General features: G+C 38.5%; 1 protein-coding gene across 4 annotated transcripts in view; it reads right to left on the bottom strand.

Annotated features, from left to right (window-relative positions):
• The window catches only part of LOC131428199 (T-box protein H15-like), a 110118-nt gene that overhangs the window by 18575 nt on the left and 70836 nt on the right, over window positions 1-20707 (bottom strand). For 2 of the 4 annotated variants that reach the window (XM_058591932.1, XM_058591930.1), the window contains exon 4: window positions 3352-3637. In XM_058591932.1, coding sequence (XP_058447915.1) covers window positions 3352-3637 — 286 coding nt within the window. Of the gene's footprint in view, window positions 1-3345; window positions 3638-20707 lie in introns of all 4 variants that reach the window. The other 2 variants (XM_058591931.1, XM_058591929.1) reach the window with 1 other exon arrangement.

Here is a 20707-nt window from a genome sequence, read left to right on the forward strand (position 1 = left end):
AAACAGTATTTGAAATGCTGAGGTCTGCAATTTGAGATCCAGTTTCGATCACTAGAGTCGACCGTGAATCATTCTAACTGAGTGCTTTTGAAGCTGCCTGACTGTCGGAACAAGAATAAATTCGTTTACTACAGATGCTCTGCTGAAGTGCCGATTGTATTCCACACAGAATCGCGTAGATTTCTGCTTGGAACACAGTACAGTATCTACCAAGTGAATGAGACTGCTCCAGCCTCATTTCACGACAGTAGACACCAGCACCAGCACGACCATTCAAAAGTGAACCGTGTTCATCAAGTTGTCCTTCCAAATAACCAGACTCAAATAACAATACTCATCCCAGGTAATCATTTGAGATTATTTGAGACCACAAGCGAGTGTGGCTAGTAGCATAGTCTATAGGGTTACTGTTCCAAAGCCCTGTAACCTTAAGACGGTATGCACAAGATAATGCTTATTGTTTTAGGAACATATGTAGTGGTTTAATGCACAGCTGCACCTCTAGAGCAGCAGTAGGAGTTGTCGTGAATGCTCCTATCATTAGCGAAATTAAGACCATCCTTTGGAGATGATTTAGCTCTGACTGAATGTCGATGAACAACCTGGTAGAAATGGCCCTCGTCAATGATCCGATCGGAATCGAGTTGAATGGAGACTATAACACATCTGCTGAAAAGTCCCGGACCTAACACATAGATGACGCTAATTTTTTTCCAGTCACCTTTTTTCACTTAGTACTAACCTTTAAAAGACAGCTGTAAATATTTCATGATATTCCATTACATATATAGAAAATAAAGATGTGTTAAACATCAAAAATCGTGTTCTCTTTGCCTCGGAAATTTTCAGCTCTTGTGTTATAAAGACTGTCCCAGAAAGTATGGACGCACTTTGATTTCGCTGTAAACAATTCACAAGTGTTAGATATTCCAATTTTATTCGATATACTAATAATATTAGACTACAAGAACAGAATATTATTCTCAACAATTGCTACTTAGCCATTGTAGACTAGCTGACGCACCTTCTTGCGAACGTTCCTCATTAAATTCCGTACAGACTTCTTGGCGACATGTTTCCTAAGATGTGCCTTCGTTAATGCCCAAAATTCCTCAATTGGTCGAAGTTGTGGGCAATTTGGTGGATTCATGTCTTTTGGGACGAAAGTGACATTTTTGGTAGTAAACCATCCTACCGTTGATTTCGAGTAGTGGCAAGAAGTAAGATCTGGCCAGAAGACAACAGGATCCTTGTGGCTTCGAATCATGGGTGGAAGTCGTTTTTGTAAGCATTCCTTGATGTATATTTTGTTGTTCATTGAAGCAGTGGTGATGAAGCGTTTCGAAATCTTACCGCAGCTACAAATTGCTTGCCAGACCATAGCTTTCTTACCAAATGTTTAGACTTCAATCGATGTCTCGGACTGGTTTTACACTTACCCTTCTCGCACCGTATAATATTGTGATCCCGGCAAGGATTTGTAATCGAGTTTCACGTAGGATTCGTCGTCCATGATTATGCAGTTCAAATTTCCAGCAAGAATCGTATTATACATCTTTCGAACCCTCGGCCTGATCGATGCTTCTTGTTTCGGACTACGTTTTGGTTGTTTCTGCTTCTTATAGGTTCGAAGATTCAAATGTTCTTTAGCACGAAGAACATTTGACTTCGAAGTGCCCACTTTTTTGGCTACATCCCGAACTGAAACCTCCTTCTTTTGCTCGAACACCTTCAGTATACGTTTATCCAACTGAGGGTTAGCAGGACCTTTTTTCGACCCGTTTTCGGTTTATTCTCGAAAATGTTATCCTCACCGAACTTCCTGATTGCATTTCGCACGGCTTTTTCACTTACTCCTTCCATTTTTGCTATCTTTCTCAGTGACAGTCCGCGTTCTGTGCACTATTTGTACCCAATTTTTCGACGTTGTTCTGCTAAAAGTCCACGCATTTCGGAACAAACTAATGAACACGAATAAACAACTGCACAAGTGGTTAGAGAAGAGTGTAAACAACAGGACGTAGCCATAAAAATTGACAGATTCTGAACCATTGCGAAATGGCAGCGGTTTTTGTTTGCGTCCATACTTTCCGGGACAGTCTTTATAGCCGATATATAGCAGAGGCTCGTGTGACCTACGACTGAAAGAGTAACCAGTAAACTGAAATTTAGAAAATGCCCGTAAATTGTTTTAACTATGAATATTTCACTTTCAAAAACACCAAATCAATACTGAAACATACAGTAACAAAACAGCTCATATTGTTAAAATGTGCCACTTGAGAAATTGAGCTTTGCTATAGTTATCACATCCCAGCAAAAACATCACCACTTCCACCGGTTTCCAGAAGATATTGAGTCTCTACAGCCATAACCATCTATTCCAGTCAGTCGTCGGTTATATGGACTGACCCCATCTTTGTCGCAATTGACGTCACCACGACGCAAACTGACTGACTGCTTGGTTGGGCACTTAGGGATTCAGCCCACACGGGTCGCTACTATTAAGTAGGCTGATTTCTGCCATTGATTATATATCGCTTACTTCGTATCATTCCACATAGCCTACTCTATAATTCTACTTGGTGATAGTTATTATGACAATGCGATGGATCGTTCAAAGCCAGCAGGCAGTCAAAGGGGTTTTTCTTTGAAGTATGAATTAACTTATCATTTCTATTGCTGCTATATGGAAGCACTCGACTCGGTTGGGAAATGTTATATAGGTGTCAATTTGTTTGCAGTCGCGTTTACAGAGCCATCACGCACGGGCTACGCTCGGATCGCAATGAAAGGTAACGAGGCTTCATACATCCGCCATTTACCATTTACATTTACGAAGAAGTTTCCGCGAAAGCAGTAAATAAAAGTTCTTTGCTCTTCCTGTCTTCTTTGTCTTCTCTCTCTCTCTCTCTCTCTCTCTCTCTCGCCAGGCGGGATTCAGCAGGACTGCGACGCTGGATATGATGGCCATCCATAAATTATGATATGATGAAATTGATATCTCGCCATCTCGCCATGTGTGTTGTAGTCGTCTTGACGCGATTGATGGCCGCTGTCGTCTGGGCGTCGTCCGGAACAAATGAACGAGACCAAGACGTTGGATCGAAATAACTAGTGACAATAGAAGTGGATCTCCGGGGAATGGGGGAAAAACGGAACGAAACGACTTGTACGGGATATATTTTGAAGCTATTCCCATTCGGTAGGTTAGATGGAAAGAGTATGGTGCGGTTCCATTTTTCATTACATTAAATAAATATAAATTGTTTCGTTAGATACTAATCAGCTACAACCGTTCTACAACAAATCGTGCAAAGTTCGGAATGGTTCATCGTTACGTACACTTACTTGACCGCTCTTGTCCATCTCGTTGTTGGTCAGTTTGACCTTCTCGAAGGAGATAACCTGTTTCCGGAGTGCTTCGGCACCCAGCGGAGTGTCCGGATGGGCGTACAGCCGTGCCGGTGGTGGGGGATCGGCTTTTCCGGCCACCAACCAGGAGGACCGATGGTACGCGTAGCGGTAGCGCCGGTTATCCATGGGAATGATGTCCAGCAGGACCACGTACCGATCGGCGGGGGTGACTGGGCGCAGTGGTCCGGAAAAGGACACCCGAACCGTCGGAAACATACGTCTGCAATGGAAAAATGGGAAATGAAAATATGGTGATTCGTTATTTATTTTATTGCTTTTGGGAGCAGAACAAAAACCATTAAACGATTTCCAATGAAAACAACATAACAAAAGCGATCGCCCGTTCGTTCTTTAATTAAGCTTTAACAGAAAAGGTCAAACATTAAACTACAACATGTTCATCGATAACGATCTGTTTCGGGTCGCTTAAGGGGCAAGCGAGGCTCAGGCAAAGTTGCTCTCCGTCTGATTCCTCTCCCCCAGCAGCAAATGAAACACAAGCATTTTAATACGAAACAAACTTTGATGCGATATCAAAACGATGTTGAATGCAAAGAAGTAGGTAAAATGCTCCGAACTGGAGCGCGCGTAAAAACACCTTGCTTGTTTGGGATGCGGTTGGGAAAAACGGGTTGGTCGGTCGGTCCGGGCAAGGAAAACGTACAGAAACCGGTTCCGGAGTTCGTGTTTTACTCGTGTAAATTCGAGCGATTTAGTGGGATAAGATAAGCAGGCTAATTCAGCCATTTCTGGGCCTTCCTTTTCGTAGTAGCCCTTTTTTTTCGAATTCGTTCTATGGCGGCTGGTAGGGCGGCGGACCCACAGCGGAGGTGCTGAAAATGTGAATTTAGCTCCTCTGCTGCCGGGGCTTCCTCACAACCCGTTCTATTCGTTAGGGTCTTGTTGGTTCAGTCGTAAAATATCACGGGCAAAGGCATCCATTCAGCACATAGTTAGCGGTAGTAATTTGCATGGAAATTGATTGAAGGTCTATCGTTGGGTATGCTATCACGATCCACGATTATGGGTGGTCTTGGGAGGTTTTCATTTTTCGTCCCGACACGGGTTTGGACATATGTCGAAGTTTCGTTGTTTGAAACACATTCCGGAAACTCTCCGAACATCAAACCTCGACGATGTTCAGCCTAGTTTCCACGACCGGATTGCATCAGCTTTGGTGTGGTAACAAATAAAAAAAAAACAACTAAACGAAACACCATCATCAGAAGCAATTTCCTAGATAAATTTCAATTTTCCACGTCATTTTCTTGAATAGTGCGATGCAACCAGCCGTTTAACGACTCGATTTAGCTCAGCAGTTGTGGCGGTTCTTAACTACACGTCTCATTATTTTGATCGGAACTCATTCCACGGGTACCCCATGGAGAAATTGAATAAATGCGGATGGTGTTGTTTTTTTTTACACGTTTTGCATCGACAGCAAGACGCTTTTTATCATTACAATAAACGATGCACTTAAATGTTACCGGCGAATGTTTTGCAAGTATCCCACCGATGGCCCTAATAAGATGTTACACCTGAGTACTAGAACAAACAAAAGGCTTTCTAATATATCGGGACCAGGCCAACGTGAAACCGTGCTTCCTTTTTTGCATTCCATCATTTCATTAAAAAAAAGCAATGCAATGCAATGAAAGTCGATATACTTTTCAACGTAATGACAGATGGTAATAACTTCTGTTCCCACTTTTCCACTCTGATCAAAGTTATAATTTCGTTTTTTTTTTCTTCTACTTATCCGCTTCTCATTCATAAGCCAACACGTAGAATGGGGCAGTTTTCAGTTTGTCGCGGTTTTTACGTCCTATCCGAAAAGGGCACTTAAGCGTTATTATATAGCTCAATTTCCCTTCACTTTTGGGTGCCATTTCACTGCAGCGCCGGTAGTTAATTGAAAAGCCATGTTTGACAAAGGCATGACTGGATGTTTGGAGGTAATTTTTGTTGAGTGAACAGAAATATGAACAGTTCGTATTTGATGGGATTACTGGTTACAGGGTCAACGCTTGAAAGCGCATTGTTGAATTATTCCAACTGACGACTTGTTAAGTTGCACCGGTGGCCTTCGGTATTCAACAAAAAACTATATATAACGAAAGTCTTACGGAAATTTGGAAACTGTCTTTCTAAATTATGTACTCTTTTCCTATTAGATCAGTTACTATAGGGTGGCGCTTAGGCTATTTTTTTTTTTTTTTTTTTTTCATAAATACGTTTATTTCATAGGCAATATACATAAGTTTTTCTTCGCCGTGGCATCCACAATACATAGTAGTTTAAACCTAATACATTTCGAATATCATATTAGTATGTTGGTACTCATTAGTTAATCTAAACACTGTTTTTATCAAGCGAGTTGCTATTTTAAATTACATTAAATAAAATACATTTATTTTGTACATGATCTTATAACTATTTCAGGATTGTTTGTATCAGTTCACCACTTATATTCAATATCCTATAGTTGGCTATTGGTTGAACTCATGGAAGAGAAAACAGTTTAACATAAAATAAAATTTAAATTGGAACTCCAATGGATTTAATGAAATGATAAAGAAGTTTCATGTATGGAAGGTCACGACAAGCAAGAATGTCGCGAACTGGGACATTGGATAGTCTACCTTGGGTACGCAAGGAATTTATTAGTTGAGATCTGACATCACGAAACTCCACGCATGTCCAAACAACATGGTCAATATCGCGGTAACCTTCGCCGCAAGCACAATGATTAGTCTCGGAAAGTCCAATTCGAAGGAGATGTGCATCTAACGTGTAGTGATTGGACATGAGTCTGGACATCACACGAATGAAATCTCTACTCACATCCAGTCCCCTGAACCATGCCTTTGTCGATATTTTAGGAATAATTGAGTGCATCCACCGACCCAGATCATCTTTATCCCAAGAAGCTTGCCAGCTGGCAAGTGTTCTTTGGCGAGACGCGCTATAGAATTCGTTGAAAGCAATCGGTCTCTCATAAATTTCACCCTCAATAGCACCACGTTTGGCTAAAATATCGGCTCTTTCATTGCCTGGAATGGAGCAATGAGCCGGAACCCAAACTATTGTGATTAGATAATTATTATTCAATATGTCGTTCAGACACTGTTTTATTTTACCCAAGAAAAACGGTTCATTTTTGCCAGCAGCGTTTGAGCGAATGGCTTCAATTGCACTCAGACTATCTGTGAAGAGGAAATAATGGTTTGGAGATAATGTGACGATTACATTCAAGCTATAATGAACTGCTGCTAACTCTGCTATATAAACAGATGCAGGTTCTTGAAGCTTGAATGAGGCCGAAACATTATTGTTGAACATACCAAACCCTGTCGCTTCTTCCATTCGCGATCCGTCCGTGTAAAACATTTTCTCAGAGTTAATATGCCTGAACTTACTTGAAAATATTTTTGGGATTTCCATAGAGCGTAGGTGGTCCGGGATTCCACGCACTTCGCGCTGCATGGATGTGTCGAAAAATAAAGTTGAGTCAGGTACATTTAGGAGGCTGACACGGATAGGAATATATCTTGAAGGGTTGATTTCCTGTGACATATGGTTAAAATATACTGTCATGAATTTTGTTTGAGATCGAAGCTCGACTAGTCGTTCGAAATTATTAATTACCATGGGATTCAGCACATCACATCTTATTAGCAGGCGTGATGAAAGCTCCCAAAATCGATCTTTTAATGGAAGAACTCCCGCCAGAACTTCAAGACTCATTGTATGTGTCGAATGCATGCAGCCTAAAGCAATTCGCAAACAACGGTACTGAATTCGCTCAAGTTTGATAATATGAGAATTTGCAGCGGAACGAAAACAAACGCATCCATATTCCATCACTGAAAGTATCGTTGTCTGATACAATTTTATTAGATCTTGCGGATGAGCACCCCACCAAGACCCTGTTATTGTTCGAAGAAAATTTACTCTTTGTTGGCATTTCGTTATCAGATACCTAATGTGTCCTCCCCACGTGCATTTGGAATCAAACCACACCCCGAGGTATTTGAAAGTCAAAACCTGTTCGATTATTCTTCCCATCATATGAAGCTGAAGTTGCGCGGGATCATGCTTTTTTGAAAAGACGACCAGCTCTGTTTTCTCCGCAGAGAATTCGATACCAAGATGAACAGCCCAAACGGACAATTTATCTAAGGTATCTTGCAATGGTTTTTGCAGATCAATAGCTTTGGATCCAGTAACTGAAACCACGCCATCATCTGCCAATTGTCTTAGTGTACATGGGGTTACTAGACAGCTGTCAATGTCATTCACGTAAAAATTATAGAGGAGCGGACTGAGGCATGAGCCTTGCGGGAGACCCATGTAGCTAATTCTGATTGTTGCCAAATCGCCATGTGAAAAATGCATGCGTTTCTCTGACAAAAGGTTGTGCAAATAATTATTTATAACCGCTGGGAGTCCATGTTGGTGGAGCTTGTCTGAAAGAACATCAATGGAAACTGAATCAAATGCTCCTTTAATGTCTAAAAATACAGATGCCATTTGTTGCTTTTGAGCGAAGGCAATTTGGATGTCAGACGAAAGTAATGCAAGGCAATCATTCGTCCCTTTATTTCTACGGAAGCCAAACTGAGTATCTGACAACAAACCGTTCGTCTCGACCCAAGTGTCGAGACGTCGTAGAATAATTTTTTCGAACAATTTTCTGATGCAGGACAACATCGCAATGGGTCTATATGAGTTGTGATTGGAAGCTGGTTTCCCCGGCTTTTGAATGGCGATAACTTTCACTTGTCTCCAGTCAGGTGGAACAATATTTTGCTCAAGAAACTTGTTGAACAATTCCAACAAACGTCTTTTTGCGAGGTCGGGCAGATTCTTCACCAAGTTGAATTTAATTCTGTCCAATCCAGGAGCGTTATTGTTACAAGACATGAGTGCTATGGAAAATTCCATCATTGAAAAGGGGCTATCAATGGAATCATCATTTGAAGAAGACTCCCTAACAATGCTATGCGTAGGAACGGAATCTGGACAAACTTTCCTCGCAAAATCAAATATCCATCGATTCGAGTACTCCTCACTCTCATTTCCTACGTTACGATTCCTCATTCGTCTGGCCGTATTCCAAAGAGTGCTCATTGAGGTTTCTCTTGACAAACCTTCCACAAAATGTCTCCAATAGCTGCATTTCTTAACCCGAAGTATGTTCTTGTACTTGGTTTCTAAAACCAAGAATTTTTCAAAATTCTGAGGAGTTCCTCCTCCTCGTTTTAAAAACGTCTTGAAAGCATTTTGTTTCGCGTGTTTAGCATCTGAGCACTCTTTGTCCCACCAAGGATTTGGAGGTCTTCTGTTAGACGATGGACCAAGAAATCGTTTGGTTTGGGCTTGTTCTGCGGCCTCCAGAATCGAACAAACGAGGAAGTCATATTCTTCAAGTGGGGGAAGCTCTTCCATTGAAGTTAAGACACTTGAAATATTACTTTGGTATTTAATCCAGTCAATATTTTTTGTCAAATCATATGGAATATTAACTGAATTAGCAATGCCTTTGTTACTGCTAATTGAGATGATGATTGGTAAATGATCGCTACCATGTAAATCAGGAAATACTTTCCAGGTGCAATCTAGTCGAATTGAAGTCGAACAAAGAGATAAATCTAATGCACTTGGACGTGCAGGAGGTCTTGGGATCCGTGTCATGCTACCCATATTTAGTACCGTCATGCTAAAATTGTCGCAAATATTATATATTAGAGATGATCTGCTATCATTGTAAACGGAACCCCACATCATTCCGTGCGAATTGAAATCTCCTAAAATCAAACGTGGAGCAGGAAGGGCTTCGACAATTTCATTAAGCTGTCGTTGTCCAACTTGAGCTCTTGGAGGAATATATACCGAAGCAATGCAAATGTCCTTTCCTTTAATGTTTATTTGACAAGCAACAACTTCTATACTAGAAGTCGAAGGAATGTTTAATCTATAAAAGGAATAACATTTCTTAATTCCTAAAAGCACTCCACCATACGGGGAGTCTCTGTCGAGACGTATAATGTTAAAGTCATTAAAATTTAAGGCTATGTTTGATGTAAGCCATGTTTCGCACAAAGCAAATACATCACATTTTTGACTATGCAACAAAACTTTAAATGAATCAAGTTTTGGCATGATGCTTCGACAATTCCACTGCAGGACAGTGATTGAATCATTTGCGGCGGATGATAAATTATCCATCAAATGATACAAAACCTGAAAGAGCTGGCCATTGAGCTGATAACTGTTTCAAAAAAGTTCTAGCTATTGGAAGGAATGCTGTTATGATGGTCTTTAGAGGTTCAGAAATATTGAATGCAGCGAAAATCCATTCTACAATTTCCGAAAATTTCAGTAATCCTGTTGGTGAATGTGAAATGGAGCCCACTGGATTATTGTCTTTTCTTGAGCTAGTTCCTGGATTGGTTTGTGAATTTGACAAACCAGGAGGCACAGTTTTTGGTTTTAAATTTGGCTTTTTAGCTTTAACACGGGGATCTTTTTTTGAAGGTATAATTTTAGGTGTCTTTTTTGGTATTTTGTGGTTTGTTAATCTCCTCTTAACAGACCCTTGAGGAGTGACAAACGAGGTATCTTCACTATTTCCGTCAGAGTCAGATTCCTCTGGCTCCGCAAGATTTGAAAAACCGTTTTCGGTTTCCAAAGGGGAGACATGTATGACCGTTTTGAGCATTTCTGCATATGTGCGCTTAGACCGTGCTTTTAAAGAAAGCTTCATTTTGTCTTTACGCAGCTTAAATGCAGCGCACACTGAAAGATCATCATGAGGGCTTTCCCCACAATAAACACATTTTTCAACATCTTTATCGCAAAGATTATCCTTATGAGGCCCTTGACATTTGATACATTTGGACTTATTACTACAGTAAGTAGCTGTATGTCCGAATTTTTTACAGTTCGTGCAATTCATAACATGCGGTACGAAAAGCCGAACAGGAAGACGAATTTTATCGATATAGACATGGCTAGGCAATGCAGATCCGGCAAATGTTACGCGAAACGAATCTGAGGGACGATAAGACTTTTTTCCATCGACAATAGATGCTGAGTACAATTGTTTGCACTCGAGTATCTTAACTCCCTCAAGCATGGAGTTTTTAAAACGGCCAACTCCATTTTTAAGTAAATCATCTGCTGTCAGACTTGCTTCAGTCACAACACCGTCAATTTCTACCTCCTTCGATGGAATGTAAACTCGATATTCAATAGCAAATAATTTACAGGTTACAATATCGTTTGCCTGTTTCAAGTCGTTAACTACAACTCGAATTTTATCTCTATTAACCTTACAGATTTCTTTAACTTCAGAGAAATGTGATGTCAAATCCTTTGTAATTTGCATCAAGTTTAAAATCTTTTCTTTTTTTCGAAGATAGACTATCCATGGCCCAGTGGTACCCTGTGGATAATGTTTAGCCCTCGGAGTATTTAAACTTTTACTAGTATCCGGAATCGGATTCGGATGATCTTCCATGAGATCATCCATTACATTAAATTTTTTTTGTAAATTAATAATACCAAATTAAAAACTTATGTTTAGTAAAATTTCAGATATAAGAAATAAAAAATAAATTAAATTAAATCTACCTTGTAGCTGATGTCTCTGTTCCTTTATCGTGAAGAACGACGTGAAGCTCTTCCAACGATTTCCAATTGGCAGTCTTTTGCTGTTTCCAATTGGCAGTCTTCTGTCGTTTACTGCTATCTCAGTTGCTCTGCCGTCGTTGTGAACACCACTGCACTTGCTGTACCTGACCCCAGGTACAGTGCTTTTGCTCTTGGTGGCGATCAAATGCGATGCTTGCAGTGTAGCACCTCGCGATATATGCCGTCTCTTTTGATCCTACGCAGCGTACAAATTCTGGTACCTGGTAGATCAGCACTGGGTTGCTTTAGCACCTCTGTGCCTTTGCACCCCTTCGTCTTCGCACCTTTATGCGATGGCACCTCTGTGACTCGTCACTTCTATGCTCTCGCACCTCTGTGTCTCTACACCTCTGTGCGTATGAACGGGATGGCCTTCGTTGCTAGCTTTCCAGTCGGGAAACGCCCCGAATATTGCGTTTGCTATGGGCAGTTTAACTACCTGAAGCTTAGAATTGTCTCGGTAGCAGCCGTTAACTCACGAGCCAGTACAATCGAAACACAACCTCTTCGCTTGAATGGTTTTTACTGAATGAGCTTAGGCTATTTGTAATATGCTATAATCGACCTTATGCCTTTCTCCATAAAAAAAAAGTAACAGAATTGCTAGAAATGGCTTTGCGTGTGTATGAGTGTGCACTTTTCAAAGAATATTTTACCGCTCGGTTTTCTCTAAGATGGCTGAACCGATCTAAGATTCAAATGAAAAGCTTTAAGATTCTGTAAAACATCTTGCTTCTCATTCAGATCCAACTTCCGGTCTATGAGATACAGGGTGATTAGTATAAAAATATCCGTTTCACGAAAATTAATCAGGTTTATCGGGTTAGCAGATTTGGATAGTTGATTACCAAATAATTTATTTCAGTTTAAGCCGTGTTCAGTTTTCGATTCGGAAGGTACCCAAAAAATTAATTCGCACAATTTCTCGAAGATGTCTATACACTCCTCAGGTGAATGATTTCGGCTACACCGATTTTAGAACTCCAGTTCCAGTATCGAATCGTTTCTCAAAGCATAATCATGTTGTCAAAAAGGCCAAATCGAACTTAAAAAAACAAAAATTCAAATTAAATGACTTAAGGTCCTATACAAAATTGGTGAATTTTATCCGATTCTGAAATTACAGGATGATGAGTTTTTTGGGGTTTGGGTTATGCTAGTTCCTGAATACCTGCTCTGAAAGTGCCATGAATAATGACGAAAAACTCTAAAGTGGAACTTACTTCCACATCTCATGGAACGTTCAATCGATTGTCACACGTTGAGATTGAAATTCGGAACGATTTGCAGTTTCGACATTACAGGGTAATGAGTGATTAAAATCTCAATTTGCCGTTTAAAACGACTATAATAAAAAAAATGTCATGAGAATTAAAACACCGAATAATATCCATGCAGTAAACACAAACGGATTGATAAAAAAGAGGTATCATCTCACTGCTAGGTGGATTAATCACGTTTTTTTTATCGCTAATTTTTCTAAGATACCTTAGTCTATTTTTACAAGTCTAGGCTCATTTGAAAGCTACTGTTGAAATTTAGATGAAGTTCGAAAATCAAATAGTTGCCACTTCTGGTTCTGAAGATAAAATAGTATAAGTGACGTAACCGACTCGGTTGAATTTTCTTAAAGACAACTCAACGAATTTTGATAAACGCAGGCTTATTTTAAAACTAACAATGTCAATCAAATTTAAAAGGGTTATGGCGAGCATTTCCGGCTCGAGAGATGTAATGTTATATGTGACGTAACCGACAAATCTCAGTGTTTTTCAGTGCAACAAATTTTTTCGAAGATGAAGAATCGATTTCGAAAGACCTAGACTCATTTGAAAGCTAAGGAGTGTATTGAAAATAAGCTATCCACAATTTTTTTTCAAATTATGATAAAAAACGATATTTTAGACAAACTAAAAATTGATCCTTTATTGTACGAGGTTAACCTTAAGCATAATGAAAACCGGATGAAATTTAAGTTATTCCTCCACGAATTTTCGGACTTTTAATCGAACGCTCTTCTTCAAGTTCCGGACAAGTGTTGCATCGTATTTTTTGGACGCTTGAGGCCAATTTTTTCAACTCCTGCATGTTCCCAGCTGCCTCACCAGTCTTCTTGAAGGCCCTCTTCACGATTGCCAAGTAACGTTCGATGGGTTGAAGCTGAGGACAATTTGGTGGATTGATATTTTTCTCAACGAAATGTATACCCTTTCGCGCAAGCCAATTGAGAGTGGTTTTGGCATAGTTAGCCGACACTCAGATAGATTTTTGTATTTATAGTTCCTGTAGTGTAAAAAATGGTTGACAAACCACAGGAACATATCGCTTGCCAAACCAGTACCTTTCGACCAAATTTCTCCACTTGAATCGACCTGTCCGCATCGCTCACAACCTCCCCAATGACGACAGTAAAGTATTGTGGACCTGGGAGGGCTTTTGAGTCCTCCTTTACATACGTTGCATCGTCCATCAAAACGCATGCATCCGGACACTGCAAAAGACGCGAATACAATTTCCGGGCCCTTGTTGCTGATCGCTTCTTCTGTTATACACTTTGTTTCGAGATTTTCTGCTTCTTGTAGGTCTTCAGGTGATTTCGCCTCTTGATACGCTGGATCATTCCGACACTCGTTCTTGCTGTTTTAGCCAAATCACGTATTGACATTGATTTGTTCTTCATGATTAGAGATACCATTTTCCGGTCCAGTTTCGGGTTGGAAGAACTGCGTTTTCTGTCTCTTCCTGGTAGCTCATCCAAAGAATAGTGCTCCCCAAATTTATTAATGATGATTTTAACACTGGCATGATGAATTCCAAACCGCTTCGCCAATTTTCGCATAGTAATACCCTTCTCACTTAGCCATGTGTTCAGAACCTTAATTTTCACTTCCTTTGCAATACGCGACATTTTCTATACGAAAAATTTCAACCGCATAAACAAATAAACAAACGAAGGCTGACAGCCAACCGCACAGCATGCTGTGGATCTAAGCATAAAAAACCATCACAAATACATGCGTACAACACAAATGTATGTGGATAGCTTTTTTTCGATACACTCCTTACTAATAGGTTATTTGATAAACTCACAATCAATCAGGCGATTTCAATGGCAAGAGAAAGGTATTATTACACCACTGGGAGCATTAAGAATGGTTTTTTCATTGTATTCAGTATTGTTCAGAATTGTCATGGAATAAATTGAACGATGGCGGTAACGATTTATTTAAGGAAATTGTGTTCTAGGATGAGGCTAACTTCCGTCTGAGTAGTGCGAATAATGTCGATTCCTGTGCGAAGAAAGTCTATACTATCACTCATAAAGAACCATGACATTCACCAGAAAGGACAGTTTTGAGTAATTTTTTGTCTGGTGGAGTCGTCATCCCGTAGTTCTTTTGAAATGAATGAAATGTCAATGAAAATCAATAAGAACCTACTTCTTTTAGACCAAATTAAAGTTGATCTTAACAACATCTGGTTCGTACACGTGAAAGCATTGCATTGTATGTCGTAATTTAACATCATTATAATATTTCTTGAAGGGGTTATTTGAAATCATTGGTCTTTAGCACTGAAACAAGCTCTTTTCAAGGTATACAGGTGGATGGAAAAAAATGCACGAAAGTTTAGTTAATTGAATTCGTTCCAGCAGAAGAAGTCGTGTAGTCCATTGGAATGGTGTTTTATTCAGAATTTAATTGTATCGATTGTACTTCACTTCAAATAAAAACCTGTTTTAATCAACCTAGTGTTAATGATGCCTTACTGATAAAAACTATTCTTTGTAGTAGTTTTGAGGCCGATTTAGAAAATTTTTTACGTTTTCTCACTCTTTTAAGTGATAGTATAAAATTTTTCACTTACAGGGTCCGCCATGTAATTTTTTTTAAAAACATGCAATAAAACTCAAAGGGTTCATCCGATTTCAAAATTTATTTTCTCATGTTAAAGTACAATCCTTCTGGTTAATTGTGGAATATAATTTCATTCAAATGGCTGCCTCGGCTTGCCTTGCAGTACGCCATACGGTGGGTCCAGTTTTTTAGTACATTTTCAATTGTATGCAGCTTTATTTCAGCTATGGCTGCACGAATGTTGTCCTTCAAGGCTTGAATTGTCTCTGGCTTGTCCACATAACATTTATCTTTGACAGTCCCTCAAAGATAATTGTCTAACGGCGTCAAATCACAGCTCCGAGGCGGCCAAACGACATCCGAATTTCGACTAATAATTCGATCTTCGAAGACTGTGCGCAGAAGATCGATCGTAGCGTTGGCTGTGTGGCACGGAGCGCCGCCTTGTTGGAACCAAATGGTGTCCAAGTCTTCCTCTTCAAGTAACGGGAAGAACCAATCGCTAATCATGGCGCGGTAGCGCTCGCCATTGACCGTGGCGGCGACTCCTGCCTCATTTTCGAAGAAAAATGACCCAATGATGCCACCAGACCACAATCCACACCAAACCGTCACTCTCTGAGGATGCATCGGCTTCTCCATGATAACGTGCGGGTTTTCCGTCCCCCAGATGCGACAATTTCTCTTATTAACATACCCGCCGAGATAAAAATGTGCCTCATCTGGGAAGAAGATTTTTTGGCAAAAATCGGCGTCTTCTCCAAGCTGATTGCAAGCCCAGTTGGCGAAGCGATAACGCATCGGATGGTCTCTTCCTCAAGCGTATACACCACCATTTTCGTTCAGCGTAAGGAAAAAACTAAGTGACATTAAGGTTACCAATGTCGAAATAACCGCTAGTTAAAAAAAATATTAGATGGCGGAGCCTGTACTTTACCCGGAACCGGAAGTCGGAACCGGAAGTCGGATCCGGATGAAATTCAGTAATTCCGTATGGAACTACAAGACCTTTCAATTGAACCTAAGTTTGTGAAAATCGGTCTAACCATCTATGAGTAAAATGAGTGAAATCCATTTGGGAAAACATGATCACTATTTCCAGTGCCTCCGGAATCGAGAACCGGAAACCAGGATAGCCTGTTTAGCCATCTACTAATTATGATTACCAATTGAAATAGTCTTAAGGCCAGTTTTTTTTGACAGTATACCACTTTTGACATACTTTATCCTATAATTCCGAAATCGGATACAAATGAAATTCAAAAGTTTTGTGAAGGGCCATAAGTCCATTCATTTGAATTTTAGTTTGTAAAAATTGGAAATCGGATCAAAATGAAATTCAGCAGTTTCATAAAGAATCATAGGACCATTCATTTGTTTGTGAGATTTGGTCACGCCATCTCTGAGAAAAGCTAGTACACATATTTTAATTGTTTTGCACATTTTACCCCATAACTCCGGAACCGGAAGTCGGATCGAAATTATATACAGGAATTTTGTATGGGACCACAAAACCTTCGAATTGAACATAAGTGTTTAGTCGCCAACTGGCCACCGTAACAAAATGTGACAATGAAAAAGTGACACACCATAAGACAAAGTTAAGTAATGATTTCATATCGGTTACCGTATTCGTTGTGATGCAACAAAGAAATACAATTACAGTGTCGGTTGAAAGCTTCCGTACATTATCCCGAACAATAATATTAAATTAATAAGTAGAATAAGTAGAAAATTCCTTCAGTTTTAAAAATTTGGTCAAGTTAAATCTGCGCTTATACGCAAATTTTTTGCCGGTACATGTCGGAAGCAAACTTGTTTCGTTTTGGAATGTACATTCACACTACCAGATATTTCTACACTTTGTCACGGCCATGTATGCATGGAAAAATTTATACAATCGACTACCATTTTGACCAGTGAATGAAATATTCTTAAAATTTAAAAAAATGCCATTTTTAATTATTGCGATTAGTCAACTATTTTAACTTTGGTATATGGAAAACAAAATAACTTTGCTATATGGAAACAAAATATCGAAGACGCGCACGTTTTCAATAAGTATAATGATCAACTTCACCATAAATATCGAATAGCACTTAGATTTTGAGTAGATATAGTGAGTTTGAAGAATATTGAATTCTATATTTCAGCTCTCATTATCGGATGTCAATTTTTGGTCTTAAATGTTGAATGGGAAAAATATCAACAAATTGTAACTTCACACAAACTTATATTTTCTGTTTCATTGTGACTGATGTGCGCGCTGAATCAAATCAAATATTCTTTACTGAGAAGTTGTTTGGCAACCCTTGGTAAGTCGCACAAGTTCCGCCTCTTACGCTTTTCAGGTTACATAGCAATTATAATGCACGTTGAAAAGTCTTCAACTTGTTCCATTAATTTGTGTCATATAAGTTACTGTCATTGAAGTGTAATAACGTGTGCTACTTGGGCTTTCTATATGAGATTAAAAAATCCAATTTTCTTAACAAATAAAGTCTATTTTTACCTTTCTACAGATACAGATTCAACTCCCGGTTCCGGAGATGGCATGTTTAGAGTGAAAATGTCAGTTTCAAGAGTATTTTTTCCCATAAGCAACCATGGTATGAGTAGAGAATTTTTTAAATTGGCTAATAAATATCTCCAGTTTGCAGATGCAGGGCCAAATAAACTCATATCAGATTTCCATAAAATCAAACTCAAATTAATAGGTCTGATAGCCCCACAAAACTATTCAAGTCCGACTTCCGGTTCTAAGAGTACACGCTGATAAATTTACAAAAATTTCTCACCTTCGTAAAAATTTGTAAAATATCTTCCAAGTTGTACTCGAAACTGTTCCGATTTATAGGACATGTTAGTTTATGGCCATACGAGCTGCAGTATTTAAATACTATATTACAGCAAGATTAATCAATTTACTACAAATTAAAAAAGTTAAGAACCCAGTTTTGAAGACAACTTTCGCATTCTCAGTATTGCTGTTCCGCAAATAAAATGGATAAAACTCAACTCTAGTTTCTTGCGGCTTGAGATTCCCTAAAAGCGTTGTGCGAATGTCACGGTGTTTGCAATGTTTTGATAGTTGAATAGCAAACGTTACGTTTGAAAAAAGCTTCAATCAGGAAGTTGACTTAAAAAAAAGTATTCACCAAAGGTCTCATGTACAATCAGCATGCTTTTAAAAAAGTTTCGGATGGTAAGCAGATATGATTGAAAATAAAGAATGAATCAAACCTTATTTGAAACATTGATCATTATTACCCATTACAAAAGAGGATAATGAATAAATTAACCCGCAAAGGGGATGAATACTAAGAAAAATATGTAGATTAATATTGGCATAGAAGCTGAGCTAGTAATTCCAATAATTAGTTGGGTTCCGGACTCTCAATCCATCCAGGATGATAACGCTCCAGCATCGCATATTTTTGTCAAAGCGAAGAGAAGATTGTTCATTGAAAGTGCAGCTTTCGTTAATTTGATACTAACGAATGGTTTAAAATCAGCCACTGATTGTATGTTAGAATATAATATTCTAAATTTCATTTTCATTTATATCGAGTTTCCAGCATTGAGTCATTTTTTTTGATCGTCAAATGGTGAGATAGCTAAGTCCTCACAAGTTCCTATCTCATACCTCCCCGAGCGTCTATGATGACATTTGGTCAATAGAACGGCGTCGACTGGGAGCTATCGCCTTCTGCGTTAGTAGCAGAATGAGAGAGTGCGAAATGGTTTGTACTCTGAAGTCCATCCTAAAGTGCAATATTTACCATAGTATATTGCAACATGTGGTTCTGTTGTTTGTTGCATTATTTGTTTTATATTGAATTGAATTATATTATATTGTATTATACACTGTTGTTATTATTATTATTACTATTATTAAAAAGGAAATATTATATTCTGTTATGTTATATTATGTTGTATGGTATTATACTGCATTGCACTATATCATATTATATTGTATTAAATTATATTATATTTTATTATATTACTAGCTGACCCATCGAACTTCGTTTCGCTCAAAAATTATGTGTTGGAATGTATGTATTCGGAGCAGAATTGTTAAACGACTAAGTGGTTAACGGTAATACTCTCCAATATGTTTCTGATTACTTAACCAACAATGAACGAAATTCGATACTCATTCGCTTTAGCCCAGAAAAAGAAACATCACCAAAACTTAATGTGAAAATGTGAAGTTAAGTAAAAATCGAGCAAATGAACATACTGTCATCTCAGGATATATTTACAATTTGTATTTAGCCCAATAAACCAAAAGCTCGTAAAAAAGATTTACTCAAGCTGCATACAAAGCATTCTGAACAGTCCGTTTTTGAGGAACTACCGATAATTTAATGTTCACCCGACGCAACAGAACAAACTTTGAAGCAGTTCCTTGTACAGCTTTTAAGCATAGAGAAAGTTTTCTCAGAACTTGCTCTATACGTTCAAGTACTTTAGAACTCTAATAAAGTGGATATTTTTAGGTTCTAAGGAACTTTTGGTGACTTGGAGAGACGACGCTTACATTTTAAGTTGATATTGATCTTACCAATTCGAACATTCTTCTCAGTAAGAATGTCTTTTATAGTATCAAAGAACGCTCTCTAGCAACTCTTCACACGACTCTATCAGTGCCAGTGCCATCAAAAGGAGATGGATATCATCACAGCAACGAAAAACCGGCATAGTTAATTTAACATTGTATTATATTATATTCTATTATATTGTATTATGTTTATTGAATTATATCATATATTGTTGTGTAATGCATTAGGATGTGATATATTATATTGTAATGTATTATATTATATTATATTATATTATATTATATTATATTATATTATATTATATTATATTATATTATATTATATTATATTATATTGTATTATGCTCAATTATATCGACAAATGAGAGGGGCAGGGAGTGCATCAGGGTATCTTACAAGTGAATGACTGGATGATGGAGTGGATTGCCATCAGGCAAACAAACCATCAGGGGGGTTTAAGCTGGTACAGCGAAATTCTTTATTATATGGCCGGATGTTTTTGCTGGAAGGCACCGGGTTCTCAAAACCCATTTTGGCCTTCTTAACAGCAGTTATATGAAAGCTATCTGATAATCAAATTCGGATCTACTGTAAGTCTACCCGCATGCATCGCTAATGCCTTGATCTGATGGTGGCTTCACACATACATACATACATACAGTATCCAGCACTGAGTACTTTTTCATCCAGTTTCTTTTATTGAAATTTGACATATGTGGATAGTACCCACTTTTGAATAAAAACCTTTTACCCATTAAATGAGTTTCCCGGTTTTGTCCGATATGGGTAGTATAATACTCATTTACGGGTACTTTCATTTAATCGTGTAATAATTTCAAAATGGAATATTGAAAATAAGGAGATGCGTTTTATGTTTATTTTTTCAGTTTTTTTTTCTAATTCTTGAAAAAGCTTTGGACCGTTATTTCAGTATATTGTTTGTTTTTAGTGTCCAATCAATTTATAAATAACATTTCTCCTTAAATACCGTTTATGTACAATTGATAGTCTTCGAATAACTAAAATTTGAAGAGAGTACATGCTAAAAAATGCCCGGGTTGGTGGTTCAATGCATAGAGCGCTGGTCTTACAAGCCAGTTGTCGTATGTTCGAGTCCCGACCTGGAAGGGTTCTTAGTGTCAGTAGAATCGTAGATCCAGCCATGCAATGG

Source organism: Malaya genurostris, chromosome 2, assembly GCF_030247185.1.
Source record: "Malaya genurostris strain Urasoe2022 chromosome 2, Malgen_1.1, whole genome shotgun sequence".
Lineage (NCBI taxonomy): Eukaryota > Metazoa > Arthropoda > Insecta > Diptera > Culicidae > Malaya > Malaya genurostris.